Source organism: Antechinus flavipes, chromosome 3, assembly GCF_016432865.1.
Source record: "Antechinus flavipes isolate AdamAnt ecotype Samford, QLD, Australia chromosome 3, AdamAnt_v2, whole genome shotgun sequence".
In the NCBI taxonomy this organism is placed as follows: Eukaryota; Metazoa; Chordata; class Mammalia; order Dasyuromorphia; family Dasyuridae; genus Antechinus; species Antechinus flavipes.
Window position 1 is genome coordinate 386,631,694 of NC_067400.1, and position 19,280 is coordinate 386,650,973.

Sequence of the window (19,280 nt, forward strand, 5' to 3'; positions counted from 1 at the left end):
ACCTTTACAAATATTTCCCCATTTGAACCCCGCAACAATTCTGAGAGATAGGTGCTATTATTATCCTCATTTTATAATTGAGGAAACTGAGGCAAACAGGATAAGTAGCTTGGTCAAGGTCCCAGAACTAGCAAATATCTCAAGTTGGAGGAACTCGGGTCTTCCTGACTCCAGTCCCAATACTCTTATCTAAGGCACCATCTAGCTGCCTGAGTTTGTAAGGTGCAGGAGTGTATAACTGAACTATATTGATGGAAAGGTTTCTATGTCCCAAAGAAACAGCAATAAAAGGGACCACGACATTGTCTTGTCCATGAACAAGATTGTCTAATTAGAAATTGGGGTGCTACAAAGAGTGAAGAAATAAAATTGATTAGAGAAGTATATTACAGCCCATCCTAGCCAGGTGGAGGAAATAGATTGTGTATTCCTAGAATAATTCCCAGAAGCAGAAATGACAGAGACAAGGGATTCCCAAAATCTGAGTATCTTCTAGAAATCTAACTCTACTAAAAACAGAATAACTGATAAATTCTTGCTCTACTTTGCTAAGAGTCACATCCCTGAGAAGATTAAGGAGGTAATAAGGACTCGGGACCCAATTCTGAGTTATTTAATTTAAAAATTCAATAAACACTTATTAAATACCTGGTATGTATCAGAGGTGAATGAAGCTTATTGGATTTCTTATAGCCACTTCTCATGGATTTTTATACAAAGCATTCCTTTGTTAAGGGATTGAACTAGAATGATCTCTAAGGTACCTTAAAACTCCAAAGTCCAAGGGAAACCTCAAGATCTATAAAACAACTTTTAAAACTCATTTTTATTGTCACCTTTTTATTACACCATATTCAACTGTAAAATTATCCCTCTTTCAGTAAGCTTTTTTTTTTAAGGTAAAAAACAAAAAATCCCACCACTTCAAAAAAACTTACCAATACATTAACTATATCTGCCACTATTTGCAATATTTCTTTTTTATTATCCATCTTCCTCACCTCAGTGAAGGGAGGGGGGAATATTTTTCAACTCTTCTCCAAAGCAAATTTGGTTATTATTATAATTATACATTATTAGAAAGAAAACTCTAGTCCCTGTTTCCTCAGGATTCACAATAAAGGTCCTTGCTCCTCTCAAAAAAAAAAAAAAACTTTTCAAGTTATATATTTTTTAAATATTAAAATATAAAGTATGTTAAATAAAAATTTTGTAAGAAATTTGTCATTGGACTAATTAATGTATTTCCTTCACAGCTTAATTGTCTAAAGTAACTTTTATTCTGATTTGTTTTAACCTTTCAATGCAAAAGAGTTTATAAAATTACATAACTATTGTGCTACATTAAATAGTTAATAACTATTTACCTTTTCTGGATCTCAGTTTTCCTCATATTGCTCTAAAGCACTGATCCTGTGATGTTATTTTTGGAGGGTTTCTTTTTCTGTTAATGTGATTGCTAATTAAAATTTTAGAAACATGGGGCAGGATAAAAGAAAATGAAATGAAAGATCCTTTAACTTAAGTATCCCATAAAAGCAGGTTTCTTGGGCTGATAAGTATCTGATATTCTTCCTTTGATCTTTAACAGTGGATATGCTTGACTCAGAAAATTAATTAAGAATAATAATGTCACATCAAGGATCATAGAATATAAGATCTAGAAGGGAACATGGAATTTATTTAGTGATAGCTACTGTTTCATCCTTGTTATTTTACAAATAAAGAAACTGAAGCCCACGGATGCTAAGTTATTTGCTCAGAGTCATACAGATGGCAAATTGTAGAGTCATGATTTGAATTCATAACCTATGGCCCCAATCCAATATATTTTGCACTTTAATCCGATGCTGATGTATGGCACAGCTAGCACAACCACCCCAGCCTCCCCATTCCCTTTCATTGTATTCTTTTCATAACAACACCATATTTACTTCTGATGAAAAGTATATTGTGGGAACAGAAATCAATATTAAAATGAAGGAAGTTGATCAAAGACTTTTAAGAGTTTTGAGACTTTAAAAATATTATTTTCCTGCTTTTGCCTAACTAATCAGACCGTAAGGAATTTTTTTAGTATTTGAAATACAGAGCTTTCCAGATGAAATACAATGGCAACTGTCTGAAATGTTGGGATGAAAAAACCCTGTCCCCTCTTTAATTTCCTGCTTTTTGATAAATTTTCATAGTGGAGAGGGAGGATTAAGATGTGAACTCTTTAGTACCTTGTGCCATTAGGGTATCAATTTTCAATTCAGAAAAATGTTCAGATTTTGCTTCTGACTTTAATTGTGTGTATCTGGATGAACTGTTTAAACTCTCTGAACCTTAGTTTCTTCATATGTAAAGTGAGGATTACAACCACAGAGCATAAAGCAAGAAGACATATATAAAGTACTTTTGCAAATTTTAACATACAATATAAATGTCATTCATTATTAGTTATTTCTTCTTTTCCTCTACCACCATACATTTTCTAAGCATTCTTTGTATTTAAAAATTAAGATTTTTTGTTGTCGTCTATTTCTTGTTGCTTATTCCTAAGTCAATTATACTTAGTCACTAAATAAGTCAAAACAAAGACTTTATTTTAAATAGAAAACAACTGTTTTGAACAGGTAAACATACAGGACAATGTTTCCACATTTATTTAAGTTGTGATGCGGGAGAGACCTCTAGTGGCCATGGGGATTCAATACACTAGGGCTTTCTTAGTTCCATCATTAGCTGTCATTTCATTCTGTTCCATACCAAATGTCTCCATTGAAACACAATTGCTGCCTGGGGCCTGCTTTAAATTACTCTCTCAGCACCTCTTAAAATCCCCCTAGCATGTTCATTTTATATTGTCACTTCCAGTGTTCCAGGAGGGGAAATGGGAGGCCTTGAGAGGTATTCTAGGTATTCACCTAGGGCACAGGTGACTATTGGTTATAGTCTTTGAACAACGCAGAACAGTCTAGACAGGGAGAGAATGGCCTCCTCAAATGGTCTGACATAAAGTCATATTCGGTATAGCAAAGCTGAAGAAATTAGAATTTTCTTAAAGACAAGTGGAAAGGGTTAGTCCATAGGAAGGACAAGACAATTCTATCTGGCTACTCAGCAGCAGTAAGTGGACCTGACTGGTACCTTCTGGAGGGCCATGATGAACTTGGCTCAAACAGCCCTCTTCAGCTTTGGACAGAGAACAGAGAGCGTACAATAGGAGTCTATTTTGCTCCATGTTACATTGGATAAGAATGACAGAATTATAGGTTTAAAATTTTTTCCTTGCTCTTTTTTCACAACAATCTTTTATGATTGGAGTAGATCATAAGTAGAGAAAGAATTTCAAATTAATGCAGGAGGAAGGAGCCCATCAAAATACACTATTCCTCTGTTTCTGTGAAGCCATTGCCTGAGCTACTTTAGCTGTCAGGTAGTACTGCTGACAGTTTTCTCTCTGGCATACATTAAGCCCTGTGGGTCTTTGAGATGTTATTGAATCTTTCATCAGAAGGCCCTGGTTTGAGAGCTTAAAAGGTCTATGATTTGATCATCATGAATTACACCTCTGCCCCACCAATGCAACTTGCCATTCTTCTGAGCCTTGGCTGTTCTAAGTCTTAGCAAATAGTTTTCTTAAGTTGCTTTAGCTAAAAATAAATAAGTAAACAATCCATCATCAGGTAGACAACTTTGTGGCATCTAGCTTGGTGGGAAGGAAGTGCCCTAAGAAGAGTCTACGTGGGGCAATACACCAGACCATAAAAAGCTCCTCCTGTGATATCTGATGCCTTTGCAAATGAGCTTAATGTAAACTTCAGAGTGATGGCATTTTAAATTCTCTGTGTATTTTGCTCTTCTTAAATTAATTTGAGCAGTGCCAATGAATAAGTTGATAGTACTCTATACTGTCACCAAAAATTATGATAGTGTGAAATAAGTATCAGTGAAGAACAGGTATGTGATAAAATGGGATGTAAACTCCACTTACCAGCTGGTCATTGGTATAGCCCTTTCCTTCCTTCTCCAGCCATATCTTTGCCTTTATATGTAAACACAAACATGGCTTAATTGTGTTTTAAAAAATACTCTATAAGAAGATAGAAGATAGTAGAGGTAAGCAACTTAAGAAAAGAATCTGCTAAGATAGTAGGAAACCAGAATATCCGGGGCATAGTCACTTGAAAAGTGATAGAAGAATGGTCAGAATGAGTCACCTGGTCTGGGGCTCAAAGGTAAAAGGTATAAGCAACCAGCAGAGCCATATCTGTTGTAACATGACCTGGGTTTGATGAGGTTCAGGGTTGTGTCCCCAAATGATGAGGTTCGGCACAGGGCAGAGAATTGTGGGAACCCCTTTGGTTGGCACAGAGGTTCTTTGTAAAAGAATTTACGAACTTGAAAAGCTAGATTGTCAAAAGAAGTTTATTATTGGCACTGGGAAGTCAGCCTTTGCTAGAAAGACTGAGCAGTGGCAGTCCTTGGTGGCAAGGTCCTGACAGAGGGATATAAAGTTCTTAGCAGAAAAATCCTATCCTAACAGAGAAAGTGAATATGGTCTTGTTAAGGAAATAAATAAAGATAAATCTACAGAGGACAGACCCTAAAACTAAAAGGGATTGGCTTGCTTAAGTAGAGAGAATTTTACCTGGAATTGAAGGAAATCAGAGAAGCCAAAAAACTGATATAAAGAGGGAAAGAAAGCATTTGAGACTTGAAGGAAAGCCAATGAAATTGCCTAGAACTAGGAGATGGAATGTTTTGAGTGAGGAACAAGGAGCTCAGTGGTATAGTAACTTAATGTATGTGGGAGAGAAAGGATATTGGTGTAGGTAGACCAGAAAGTGTTGTGGGGTTAGGAAGGGTTTTGAACACCAAAGGATTCCTATTAGATCCTGGAGGTAACAGTGAGCCACTGGAGTTTAATGAAGGTCCTCTTTGTGGTGAATGAACTGGGGTGAGGAAGTATTTGTGACTGGAGGACCCATCAGCAGGCTATTTCAGAGGTCTACACGTAAGATGATGATGGCCTGTACCAAGGTGACCACGGCAGTGTCAGAGAAGAGGAAGTATATGTGAGAGAAGTATTGCAGATAAAATTGAAAGGGGTTGGCAACAGATTGGATATGGGAAGAAGAGAGAAAGTAAGGAGTTGAGCCCAACCTGGGTTGGGAGCATAGGGAGAACATGGTAATGCTCCATGTTAGCATGTTAGAACATGCTACAGTACATAACATGTTAGAAAGGAGGGGATGATTTGAGGGAAAAGATGAGTTCGGCTTTGGACATGTTGAGTTTACTCAACCTCTACTTTAAGAAGTCTAATAGACAGGTGAAGATGTAAGATAGGGCAAGAGGTTAGGGTTGGAGAGAAAGATTAGAGAATCATCAACATGTGAGAAATGATGAGAAAACCAACTGAAGTAGTAAAAAAAGAGAAGAAAAGAAGGCCCACAATAAAGTCCTTGGGGTAGCCATAGCTAGCAGTTCATACCTAGCAGGTGAGTCTGGATGAAACTCCAGCAAAAAAGACTGAAGAATACTTACTACAGAAAGGTAGAAGGAAAGCCAAGGGAGAATAGTTTCATAAAAACCTAAAAAGAACAGAATATCAAGGAAAAATGGAGAATCTTCAGTCAAAGGCTGCATTACAAGAAGGATAAGACTTGAAAAAAAGGCAGTAAAATTGGACAAGAGACATGTCTAAATTCGGGTGAACAATTTTAGTTGAATGATGATATCAGAAGCCAAACTGTAGGGAGTGGGAGGAAATGAAGTGGAATCACCCATTGTAAATGATCTTCTCCAAAGATTGAGCCACAAAAGGGAAAGGAGATAGGGAACAATAGCTAGCAAAGATGGGTGAATCAAGTGAGAGTTTTTGAAGACAGAAGAGGTATATGCATGCTAATAGACAGTAAGGAAGCAGTCTAGATAAAGAGATAGTCTTTTTAGGTCTTCCTGACTCTACTCCCTTACCTAGTTGCTCCAATACAGAAGTAACAGGAGCAGGTCCACTGGCCATCCAGGGGCATAAGGCATGGTCTCTGCAGTCTTCTCTCTCACAATCTCCCTGGACTTACAGGTACACCCTATTCAATTAGATTGATCCTTGGCATATCATACTCTTGTAAAGTGCATTTCTATCTGATTTGATCACCAGATCAAATAAATTATTTAATGTCTGACAAAACAAGAGAAATGAAGTGTAGTCTAATTTGGCTCTCCCTTTTTTGATCAGGCACCTGGGAACAATAAAAACAGGGTATTTGTATTAAGTCCAGACACCCAAGTAGTGGAATAATGAGTGAATAGGGTATAATTAGGGGTATAATAATTCCAGAAGAGATATCAGAAGAGAGTCAAGGAAAACTTGTTCAAATCCGGCAACCCAATAAAAATGGTACACTCCTAAGAATCCCAGTCAACCTGGAGCATAAAGAAAAATGAGTCAATATAGTATATGCTAAGGAACAGTCTTGGTAGGGTGAATTAAGAAGACACACAGGCTGGGAACTGTTGAGAAAGAGTCTGCCTTTGGAAGTGTTGAAATAACTTTCATGAAAGAGGAAGGGTATTGTGTATATGTTGTGGAGGGGCATCATTGTGCAATAATAGAGTACTGGGGTTAGAGTTCTAAAGACCCAGATTCATTTCTTTCCTCAGATACTTTCTAATTGTGTGTAAGTCAATTAACCTTTCTGTCAGTATGCTGATCTATAAAGGTAATAATACTGCCTCCCTCCCTTCCAAGATTTGTCATTAGGATCAACTAGATTAAGCAAGTGGTTGTTGCTGTTTTTAGCAATAATATTGGTCTCCTAAAAGAATCTTCATTTTAACTTTTTTTCAGTCATTAATGGTCACACACTGTGTTTACGACTGTTACTAGAAATTGCAGACAACCCAGAAATTGTCGATGTGACAGATGCCAAAGGACAGTAAGTGACATACATACTCTCTCTCCATGGTTTGTGACATATTGGTGATAACCCTCATTATTGTTGGTTGCTAAGGGGAATCCTAGGATAAAGACTGGTGTATCATCCAAGATTTGGGTTGAGAAATACACATACTTGGAAGGACATAGGTGAGAGCTTAGGAGAAGACACTGCCTCTGTGCTGCTACTTTCCCCCTGTTTTGCATTCTTATCTCCCCAAGCTTCTATTAATCCATTCTTAGAATCATTAAACAAAAGTCTAACATGGCTATTATCCCTAGCATTTATATGATGCTTTTATTTTTTTCAAAATGCTTTCCATCTACTGTTCTAGTTATTTTCTTCCTCTCATTATGATATTCTTACAATTATTCTTCCTCTTGTGTGGAAGGAAGATAGTTTTATGCCTGTTTTACAGATGGAAAAAGTGCACTACAAAGAGTGACTTATAATTAGTGGTGGAATAAACTTATGATTCTGGCTTCAGAAACCTGATCTGCCTCCCAATCAATTGCTCTCTGTTAAGTACCCTGTTTTCTAGTATCAACCAGGGCTTCTTCCAAAACAATTCCAAACATACCATTTTTTCTAAAGTTGTCTTAGGAAAGAAATGTAAACCTTTCTTCTTTGTCCCCTAGGTATATCCATTTCTTTATAATTATTTGACTTTCTATGAAGCCTGACACACACTTTTCAGGCATAATAGTTGAACAAGGTACAATTTATATCAGTCTTGCCATGCTGCGCAATTAATGTGTCCTTAATAAATCTTAACTGGTTCTGAAGATGATGAGACCATCATGTATCTTTTGGCACAGATCAAATTAATATAACATCCTTTTACTGGTTTCTTTATCTCTTCATTTTTCCCTCTTGCTTTAAAATATCTGTCCTTTTTGCTCGAGACAAGCAACCTCTGTCTTTATAGCATTTGGCACAACTGTGGACGTGTAGAAAATGTTAAGAGGGGGCAAAAGCAGTCTTTCCTCAGGAAAATGATTAATGGTTTTGAACTATTTATTAATATCTTAATTTGTTCCTCTTTTCTAGAACCCCACTGATGCTGGCTGTTGCCTATGGACATATTGATGCTGTTTCTTTGTTACTTGAAAAAGAAGCAAATGTAGATGCTGTTGACCTCATGGGATGCACAGCTTTACACAGAGGGGTAACTGAATTCTTATTGAGCTTTACCCAAGTATTTTGACTATTTTCTAAATGAATATTTAGTGTATAAAATTCTAAATGACATGTTAACCTAACAGCCAAAAGGAAATTTTTTCTTCTAGAGATGAAAGTAATGAGTTATGTTTAGATTAATTCAACAAACCTTTATTAAGTGAATACTGTTTAGCAAAGTAATATGCTAGCATGAAGTTTTATCTTTCTTCAAGAGGGAAATAAGGCAGATGGATGAGATTCAGCTTTTGGTAGTCTGTAATATACTATAGTAATCTTAACTCTTTAGACCATTAAACTCTATTCAGATATGACTTATACAAATATCCTATCTATTCTAGTAATCCAGTACAGTGCTAACACAAATAGAGACATTTATTTGTCCAACTTTCCCCTACCCCCTTTTCCACACCAAAAGCTAAGGGGAGAAATAGTCTGGAAACTCAAAATCCTTCACATTTAAGAAAAATATATAGGACTGGAAGTCCTATAAGAAGTCATCTAATTTAATTTTTTCATTTTACAAATAAGAATATTGAGACTTAGAGAGATAAAGTGATTTATCCAAGTCACACAGTATTAAGTGGTTGAGCCCATGGGATTCAACCACAGGTCTTCCAACTCCAAATCCTGCCTTGAACACCCTGATAGGTGAAGAGGGAAGAAAGCTAAGTGCTTTTGGTCAAGGAGATACCCCCAACTGAATACTTAAGGCAGTGGCTTTCCTGAATGCCTCTGTTACGACTTTCCAATTACAAATCATGCTTTACTTCTGCCCATTCTTCTTCTCTGACTTATTGTAGGAAATGCTTTCCCTGAGACCTAGATAAGTAGATCTGAATGTGCTCACCCTATGAGCCCAATTATTCTTTCTCGAGAGCACTAACTCTAATGGATTCTTGGATTTCCCACCTCATATTCTTGCCACTATTTTAACTCTCTGCTTCCTAAGCTCTCTATCGTTTTTAAAACCTGTTTGCTTGTATTTAATCTTTATGCATTAGATCATGACCGGACATGAGGAATGTGTCCAAATGCTTCTGGAACAGGAAGTCTCCATTCTGTGTAGGGATTTCCGAGGAAGGACCCCCCTGCACTTTGCGGCAGCTCGTGGCCACGCCACTTGGCTGAGTGAGTTATTGCAGATGGCACTTTCAGAGGAAGACTGCTGTTTCAAAGATAACCAAGGTTACACTCCATTGCACTGGGCTTGTTACAATGGTAAGTTTTTCATCCGTGTCCAGAGGGCACTGCATTGTTGGTGATCCCAGGAGTTTTACATTTTGGGACCATTGTGACATGAAAAATATTCTAGTGACATGAAGCTACAATTTTATAACTATGCAATGTGAATTCTGATTTAAGTAAGGTTCTCCAGGTCAGCTAAGTTGAAAAGCTAAAAGAAGTAGACAATTGGGGCTAGCAAGGAGAGGAGTGAGAGGTTTAGCTTGCATAGTCTTGAGACGACCTATCTCCCTTCCTAGATCATGAAGCTGTTTTCTTTCCATCACTTCTTCATTACTTCAATGGTCCTTGATTTCACTGGTCTGGGTTCTTGACTGATATCGATGGCAATGCCTACATATTTTGGTCAAAGGTCTTCGTGAGTTCCTATAGGCAAAATAATTCATTATCTTGTGGTCAGTCTTGCAGAGATGCCTTCTTTCAAACTTAATAGTTGCTCAACTCTCTATTTTAGTTTTCTGATTTGTAAAACAAGGATAATAATAGCTCCTACATTATAGGGTTGTTATAAGGATCAAATGAAATATTTGCAAAATTCTTTGCAAACCTTAAAATGCCTTATGTCTGTTAGTTTTTTTTCTTCTTCATCATTCTTGAAAATAGATTGTTTCTGGATGTGTACCTAAAGCTTTTCCAGTTCATTAGGTCCTCTGATAAGCTATCCCCATACCACAAAGAGGCTTCAGAGAGAACTTTAGGTAGAGATTCATCACTTCTTATCCTTGGGGGAAAAAAAAAATCATCAATTTATTTCTTTTATCCATGTCATTTTTTAATAACAAAGAAATTATAGTTTTTAATTGATTATTAAAATTGTCTTAGAAGTGCTCTGAGATACAAACTAGATCAGTTAGAATCAGAGTTAGAATTTGGACTAACACTAATTTTATACTAATGTGAATCTTAGGAAGTTCCTGCCCTGATCTGTGTGTATTTGGTTTTTCCCTTTGTCTAATTCTAAATCAATCCTATTCCATAAAAGTTGACCCCTGTAACCAGGAAATTCATTTAATATACAGAAGCTACTATGGTTTAGCTATGACATGTATCATCTATTAATTATTATCTTTTAAAATTATAATTATTTATTTTATTATTATTCATCATCATTTATAGTTATTATTAGTTTTAGGTATAAAACAGTGAGTGAATTACCTGTGGTAGTCTGCCTGTTTTCCCTGTAAGACCCAGGCAGATTTTTTTGGGGGGAGGTCCAGAAAACTAATCTCAAACTCTGGAAGATAAGTTATGGTAAGAATATGTATTTTTGAGAGAGTATATAAAGTAGTCTATATTCAGAAGACAAAAATAAATAATAGAATCTTAGATTTGGAAGACATGTCACACTTATCTACATAAAATCATTACCTGAATTAATATAATAACATCCCCAAAAAGTGGTCATCACTGCTTAAACATTTCTATCAACCTATTACCTCCAAAAGCCTCCTCTTTCTTTCTTTCTCTCTCTTTTTTTTTAATTTGAGGGGAGCTAGGTATCCTAGAACATTGGACCTGGATTCAGAAAGATCCAAGTTCAATATTTGCCTCTGACACTTACTAGCTGCATGACCCTGGGCAAGTTACTTCTATGTATCTCAATTTCCCCATTTGTAAAACTGGGATAAATAATTGCACTTACCTCTCAGGGCTATTGTGAAAGTGAAATTAGTTAATATTTATGAAGTGCTTTGAAAATCTTAGAGTGTTATATAAATTTTAGCTTTATTATTACTTCAACTCATTAGGAAATTCCTCTTTATATTGAGACAAAACTTCTCTCTGATTCTTTTTAATTTTGTTTTTTATTCTGAATTTAAATATTCAAAAAAGAGCATTTCCATATACACAACAAAATGCAAAAGAGGCTTTTTTATAAAATAGTGAATCTCCATTTTTCACACTTTTTTTTCCCAAAAATACCATGCTTATTTTGTTTCCTTCTAAAGTTCCTTTTTTAACTCGCTCTGTGCTTTAAAAAAAAAAAATTCAGTGGCTCCTTTTAAAAAGAAAATCATTATTATTAGCTTTCCACCTGCTGAATTTCCCAACAGGAACTGAGTTAAGGGGAAGGGGGGAGGAACTCTTGCAACAAATAAACAAATCAAACAAAAGAAATCTACCCAATGGCTATATGCAAAAACTTATGTCTTTTCACCTTTTGAACAACATTTTTCTATTAGAAGGTTGGTATCATGCTTCATCATAGGTCCTCTAAAAGCTTCATTATGGGTTCTCTAACCATACGGATGGTCATGCTTTTGATCAGTATTCTTAAATCTTTCCAAATACTACCCAGGATTCTCTGAAATCACTTCTTTCACCATTTTTTTCTTTTTCTTTTTTCTTTTCTTTTCTTTTTTTCCTGAAATAATTGGAGTTAAATGACTTGCCCAGGATCACATAGCCAGGAAGTGTTAAGTGTCCGAGGGCAGACTTGAACTTAGGTCCTCCTGACTTTAGAGCTGGTGCTCTATCCATTGCATCACCTATTCTTTCACTATTTCTTAAGGCATACCAATCTTTTTTAAATCCATGTATCACATGAGTCTCTCTGATTCCACAGCACTCTTATTTACCGAACTACCTATTCCCCCATCTATTGGCTACTTTCCTACTACCTACAAACATGCTCATGTCTCTCTTATTCCCAAAAAACCTTCACTTAATCTAAACCTGCTAGTTATTGTCTCATATTTCTCCTCTCTTCCTGGCTAAATTCCTTGAGAAGGATGATTACCACCATTTCTCTCACTCTCTTCTTAACTCTGCTGTCTGGATTATGACCTCATCAATTGAAGAATGCTCCAAACTTATCAATGCTCTCTCAGTTTTGCGGAATTTAATGGTCTTTTCCTAATCCTCATTGTTCTTGACCTCTCTGCAGCTTTTGATACTGCTATCTTTTAAAGCACTTTAGCATCAATATAATTAAAGATTACAAAACTTAAAAGAATTTAATAAATAATAATAAATTGATACAAAAATGAAGCTACTTTTCTAGGAGATCAAACCTTGTTTTAATTTTGTTCTAAGTTTCAAAATACCTTTGATCAGAATTAATAACATTTTAACTTGGAAGAATTTATTTCATGGAGAATATATGCAGTTGATCCATAATAAGAATTATGAGTTAAATTCAATACTTAGCTTCTTGGGGGGTTGTTTTATTTTTAGGAGATATTTAACAATTCTGAACATTATAACTGAATTCATTTGATTCTTTGCAGGTAATGAAAACTGTATAGAGGTACTTTTGGAACAAAAATGTTTTCGCAAATTCAATGGTAATCCCTTCACCCCCTTGCACTGTGCTGTGTGAGTACAAAGTTAGGTGTTAATATAATTATTGTTTTGTTCTTTTAAAAATATATGGAGGAAAGTGCCTTTTTGCAGTTAGAAGAAGAAGCCATCTTCAATATATTTTAAAATATATTTATATTTGTATATTTTTTGAATAAAAACAAATAAGTTTATGTTGTTGAGTATTCAGAGCTGAATTTGCAAAAATCAAGAGGGCAATCTGAAATATTTCCTTTTTAAGTGGCAATTTAGAGGTTGTGCCAAAAATCTTAGTGTAGTTTTAAACTATTAAAATGCAAAACTTCATTAAGGTAATTCTAAGTCAACTCCTACATTTTATCTCTTCAATTAAAAATGTAAGTTTCTTGAAGACAGAAATTGTTACAACTTTGTGTTTGTAACCCAAGTACCTAGCACAGTTACTTAATCAATGCTTGTTAATGTATTGATTAATGTTACCCATCTGCATTTGTGGAGGGAGTTTCACACTGATGAATTCACGATTACTGATCTAGAGCAAAAAGGAAAGGAAATTTGAATGTCCATTTAGTCTAATCTCTTTATTTTATAGATGAGGAAACTGAGAGACCCAGGGAAGTTTACTTGACTTGTCTACCAGGCAAATTTTGGCAGAGATGATATCTGAACATAGATACTCTGTCTCCAGAGATGATATTTGAACATGGGTCTTCTGTCTCCAAATCTACCACTCTTTCCACTATTATGTATATTCCCTATCACTCAACCCAACAAAAAGGCAAAACTGAAATTATGCACAAATGTTCTGAATTCTGCAGTAAATGGGGGAAACTTAGGCATTCGAGGGGACAAAGCATATTTCATTTTGAATCAAATCAGCAAGTATTTATTAAGTACTTACAATTTACCAGGCACTCTCCTGAGTATATAAAAGCAAAAAATAAACAAAGAACCTACCACTTTCTACTCTCAGAGAACCTAAGAGTCTAATGAGACAGAGAACATACAAACAATTATGTAAAAACAAGATATATACTTCGAATGTTTTATCAGGCAATTTTTAGAGATCATATCAGTCAAAAAACATTAGCATAAGAGTATCAGGAAAGGCTTCGTGCAATAGGGATTTTAACTGAGACATGAAAGAGAAACCAGGGAAGCAAGAAGATAAAAGTCAAGAAAAAGAATTTCAGTGAAAATGCCTAGGCTCAAGAGATGGAGTGTCTTGTGAAAGATGCCTCAAAGAAGTCAATGTCACTAAATAACAGAGTATGGGGAAGGAAATAAGGTGAAAGAAGACTAGAAAGGTAGGAAAAGGGAACTTTATGGAAGGTTTTAAAAATCAAATGAGGATTTTATTGTTAAGGCAATAAGGCCCCACTGGAGTTTGAATAAAGAAGTCATGTAATCAGACTTGAACCCATTTGATTCCTTGCAAATAATGAAACTTTATACAGGTACTTTTGAAACAAAAAATGCTTTTGCCAATTTAAAGGTAATGATAAAATATTTCAATTTTAGAATTAATGACCACGAAAATTGTGCATCACTGCTTATTGGGGCCATAGATCCCAGCATTGTCCATTGTAAAGATGACAAAGGGCGGTAAGTAGTTCTTCCCTGTATTTTAATGAATTCTAGCCTTTATTTTCAGAGTATTACAGTAGTTATTTAATCTAAATTCATGGCTTGACCAAACAATTTACATGGTTTACTTTTCAAAACACTTGAATGGGTCTTAATCATCAAATTTAACATTGCCTTTTCCTTAGTCTTTTAGTATCACATATCTAACAGAGAAAAAAGACAAAATTAATGATTAGATTATAGTTAAAGTTCACATTATTACTCTTATAAAATCTGTTTTAAATTCACAAGATAAAAGATAAAGGGTTCATATTACTCAGAAAAGATAAAAGTAACAGTCTATTAAGTTCAAGTGAGGATATATATATATATATATATATATTTTTTTTTTTTAAATCCTCAGAACCCCACTTCATGCTGCAGCTTTTGCTGATCACGTGGAATGCTTACAGCTTCTTTTAAGCCACAATGCACAAGTGAATGCTGCAGATAATTCAGGGAAAACACCACTCATGATGGCAGCTGAGAATGGACAAGCAGGTGCTGTGGGTATGTATTGGTTTGGCAGAGTTGGGTTTTTCTGGTTATTTTTTACTCTGTGAGAAAAAATAAAAGAAATTAAATTGGAAAATTCAGTTACATCCCATCATATGTGATGGTATTGGTACAATTCTGGATAATTTTGATATTCTTAAAAAATACTATTTTGGTTTGGTTTTAGTTAATTTACAGAATAGCAGCTATGGTTACTTAGCAGGTTGGAACTCTTATCTATCACACATGCTTACAGGAACCATAGAATCTTCGTGCTATAAAAGACCTCAAAAGTCACTTAGTCCAATGTGTACTTATCAATAATCCTTTTTCATCAATAATCACCTTCATGGGCAACCAGCATTCAACTGAAGAGCTCTGATGAAGAGAAGCCCCCTACATTTTGGGCTAGCCATTTAATTTTTGGATAGATCTATTAGGAAGTGTTTATTTTTATTAAGTCTAAGCATGCCTCTTCGCAATTTGCAACTATTGTTACCTTCTAGTTTTGCCTTCAAAGGCCAAGAACCTATTCCCTCTTCCATTTGACAATTCTTCAAATACTTGAAGACAAAAATCATTTCAGTCCTTGGAAGTAGTATGCTTCAGATTAAGCATTCCCAGTTCACTTATCCAACATTCATAAAGCATGATCTTAAAGTCTTTAAACATCCTAGCTTTCCTTCCCTGATGCTTTTCAATTTATTAATATCCTTCCTAAAACTTACTGCCATAACTGAACACAGTTTTTCAGATGTGTTCTGACCTGGATGGAAGACAGTGGGATTTCTAGTTCTGTAGTTCTAGATAGTATATCTCTCATAATGATGACCTCAAAAGTGTTTCAGGTGCCAATAAGTATTCCCTGAACTTCATGCACAAAATCATTATAGGTCTACTAGCTAGTAAAGCAATAAGTACCCAAACCTTTAATAATAGGAATTTAGGCAATAAGACATATTTAATAACACATCTTTTTGGTCTTCTGGGAAACCAAGAATGCATCAGAACTCATTGTCACCTGAAAGGAAGAATGAGTCCAGAGGAGTTTGACCAGTTAAGGCAATATATCTGCAACTCTTCTCTGCTTTAGTATATGTTAGTCCTAGGCCAGGTGGAGACACTGGCCATCTCTATTTTTTATTTGTTCTCCAGGTTGAGTTACATTGCCTTGAACTAACTGACTCACAAGGGCCACTTAATTTCATTTACTTATAACTACCCTCTTAAATTTCTTGACTGTTCATAGAATAATGGAAGTTACTTGATCTTTCTATAGTAAGATCATTACACATTATAAGAAATTATTTTATTGATAATTTATTTTTGCACAGTTTATTGACAAGCATTTATTAAGTAGTCATTATGTGCCACATTGTGCCAGGTACTATGAATTCAAAGACAAAAAAAAATCCTGCTCTCAACGAGAATACATTCTATCAAGGGAGCAATATATACATATGTAAGTTTATATAGAATAGATGTCTAGATATAATAAATATAAAATAAAGACAATAAATAAAAATAAAAATCAATTAAAAATAAATATAAAACAAATACTTCTATGGCAGGAAGGTACTAACAATTGAGGGCTCAGGAAAGATTCACACAGAAAACCTTTGAGCTACATTTTGAAGAAAATGAGGTATCTTATGAGGCAGAAGAGAGGAGGAGTCATGCATCAGGCATAGCATACAACCAGCACAAAGATCCCAAGGAGGACAATGGAGTGTCATGTATGAAAAACAGAATAAAGGTTAGTTTGGCTCGATGGTAGCATGCAAGAATTGAAATATATAATGAAGCTAGAAAGATAGGCTCAGGTCAGGTTGTGAAGGTGTTGAAAATTCAAATTGAGCTAATATTTTATCCTAGAGGCAATAGAGAGTCACTGAATTTAGTGAATATAGAAATAACATGGTCACATCTGAGCTTAAGGAAAATTACCATGGCTGCTGTATGATTTGGAGTGTGAAGAGAATCAGAGAAACCAGGTAGTAAGTCACTGAAATTGATGAGAGGTAATGAGGGTCTAAGGGCAGCTAGGTGAATAGAGTGTTGGGCCTAGTGTTGAGAAAAACTCATCATCCTGTGTTCAAATATGGCCTTAGACACTTCTTGTTATGTGATTCTGGACAGGTGGTCCACTGTGGCCAACAACACTCCCAGATGTGATCCAAAACTGATTGAAATATATGAGAAATATTTAACAAAAGAAAAAATACAATAGAAAATAAATAATGCTAATAAATGTGGTTTCCTAAGACAGTCTGAGGCCCACAAAAATCCTTAGGTACAGTTTTGTGGCTCCTATTTTTATTTGAATTTGACACCACTATATTTTAATAAATAAAACCCTTTAGTAACATTACACTGAAAGAACCAATTAAGCTTTTTAACATTAATATCTGGCACCATTGGGTATAATAAATATCTTTTTTCCCCCATCTAATATCTAGGATCTGATTATGAACAAATATTACCTACTATCAGATGTTTGCATGAAAACCTACTGTGAAGTATTATAGTATTAGAGATATAGTTTTATAAACTCTAGTTCATAGTTTTATAAATAAGCAATCCAGTATTTAGATTATAATTTATTAAATAATATTGTTGACCTGAACGATGTCATGTAATGACTATACATACACTTTATTCACAGTATTGTTTTTATTATCTTCTTCAAATTGCATATGATTAGCCTTTGATGCCAATAATCCTGTTTGGGGTGTTTTTTTTTTTTCCTTTTTTAGATCTTTTGGTGAACAGTGCCAAGGCTGATCTGACTATAAAGGATAAGGACTTGAACACACCCTTACATTTGGCTTGTAGTAAAGTATGTAAATTAATTCTAGAAATTGTGTTATTTCTATCTGTGTATCAGAATGCTCAGGATATTCTTAGGTCAGGGTATCTTTTTCAAAAAATGCTGCCACTTTTAAATGAATTTAAACTGGCTTTGAAGAAGGGTTTTGCAAGGGGTGATATTGAAAAATTACCCATGTATATGTTTTGTAAATAAGAAGCTATTAAAAAAAAAACTTCTCCCCCATGTTGGGGAAAATCTTTAAAATATATAAATAAAATAAATTGACTTTAAAATCCATGAAAAAGCACATAACTGTGTCACACACCACTCATTCCCTGGAAGCTGATTGCCTTTCCAGCATTTTTAATTCATTGCCTCAGTTGTGTAAACACTGCTTTGGACCAAGAGTAGATGAAAACCTTGGTATTATGATGCTTCTTCAGAATGCAAGTATTTCTACTTGGATTCATGGGCTTCACAAATAGTATCATTTAAATATAGCCTAAAACAATTCTGCTCTGCAGCAAATTAATAGAATACTGAAAATTTCTATGACTATTTCAAGAAATGTTCTTTTCTTCCCAATAAGGATCTTTGTTTTGCATTTTTAAATTTCTATCCTAAACAGGGTAACAGACCTGAAATCTTGTAATACCATGTCTGTCACAATCATCAAGTATTTATTTTACATTGCTACTTTCAAGTTACTCTTTTAGAGTCTATGGACAATTTAAAAAAAAAAAAAAAAGATATATTCTTACTGTAGATGTATAACCTAAATCAAATCACTTGCCTTCTCAATGAAAGAGGTGGGGAGGCAGAAAGGGACAGAATTTGGAATCAAATTAAAAAAAAAACTAATGTTAAAAATTGTTTTCACTTGGAATTGGAAAATTGGAAATATGTATATATGTTTCTTCCTTCCCAAGGGTGGGGAATACAAAACCTTTGATTATAATAAAAATCACTAATTTACATCATAAACTAAATGCTAGATGGCTAACAAGAACAATAAATACCCTCATAGTTCTTTATAGGTTGATACAATCAGAGAAGGAAGACTCATGAAACAGGAAGAATTTATATACTAAAAGTTTCCCTGAAAGAATTGTAGGTTAAATAATCTTGGTACGGCAAATGTCATCCACATCCAGAGAGAGAACTATGGAGACTGACTAAGGATCAAAGCATAGTATTTTTACCCATTTTTGTTTGCTTGCTTGCTTTTTCTTTCTCATGGTTTTTTACCTTTTGGTCTCATTTTTCTTTCATGACATGACAAATATGGAAATATGTTTAAAATGATTGTACATTGTATAACATATTGCTTGCTGTCTTAGAGAGGTGAGAGTGAGGAAAGGGAGAGAGAAAATTTGGAATACAAAATCTTACAAAATGAATATTGGAAAATTATCTTTACATGTATTTGTAAAAATAAAATACTATCAAGAATAAAAAGAATTATGAGTTGTTCTCATCTTTAATCATTATAACACCTCAATAATTTGAGCTTGCCCTTTCTTTGGTTATCCACATGATTAATGCTAAATATTAGTTCAGAAATGTCATTTTCTTGTAATTCATTCTGCTATTACAGATGTCTAATCATTAAATCTTAATGGGCTTAAGTCTGACTCTTGAAGCATGTATTATACCCATATCCAGGCAACTTTCTCTCATTTTATTTCTACTTCAATGTCCTTCTTAGATTT

At 34.7% G+C, this 19,280-nt stretch overlaps 1 protein-coding gene across 11 annotated transcripts in view; it reads left to right on the plus strand.

Annotated features, from left to right (window-relative positions):
- The window catches only part of ANKRD44 (ankyrin repeat domain 44), a 344,895-nt gene that overhangs the window by 315,485 nt on the left and 10,130 nt on the right, over nucleotides 1-19,280 (plus strand). For all 11 annotated transcript variants that reach the window (XM_051985956.1, XM_051985957.1, XM_051985959.1 and 8 more), the window contains 7 exons: nucleotides 6,842-6,929; nucleotides 7,980-8,097; nucleotides 9,113-9,329; nucleotides 12,584-12,671; nucleotides 14,157-14,240; nucleotides 14,626-14,771; nucleotides 17,513-17,595. In XM_051985956.1, the coding sequence (XP_051841916.1) occupies nucleotides 6,842-6,929; nucleotides 7,980-8,097; nucleotides 9,113-9,329; nucleotides 12,584-12,671; nucleotides 14,157-14,240; nucleotides 14,626-14,771; nucleotides 17,513-17,595 (824 nt within the window). The remainder of the gene's footprint in view (nucleotides 1-6,841; nucleotides 6,930-7,979; nucleotides 8,098-9,112; nucleotides 9,330-12,583; nucleotides 12,672-14,156; nucleotides 14,241-14,625; nucleotides 14,772-17,512; nucleotides 17,596-19,280) is intronic.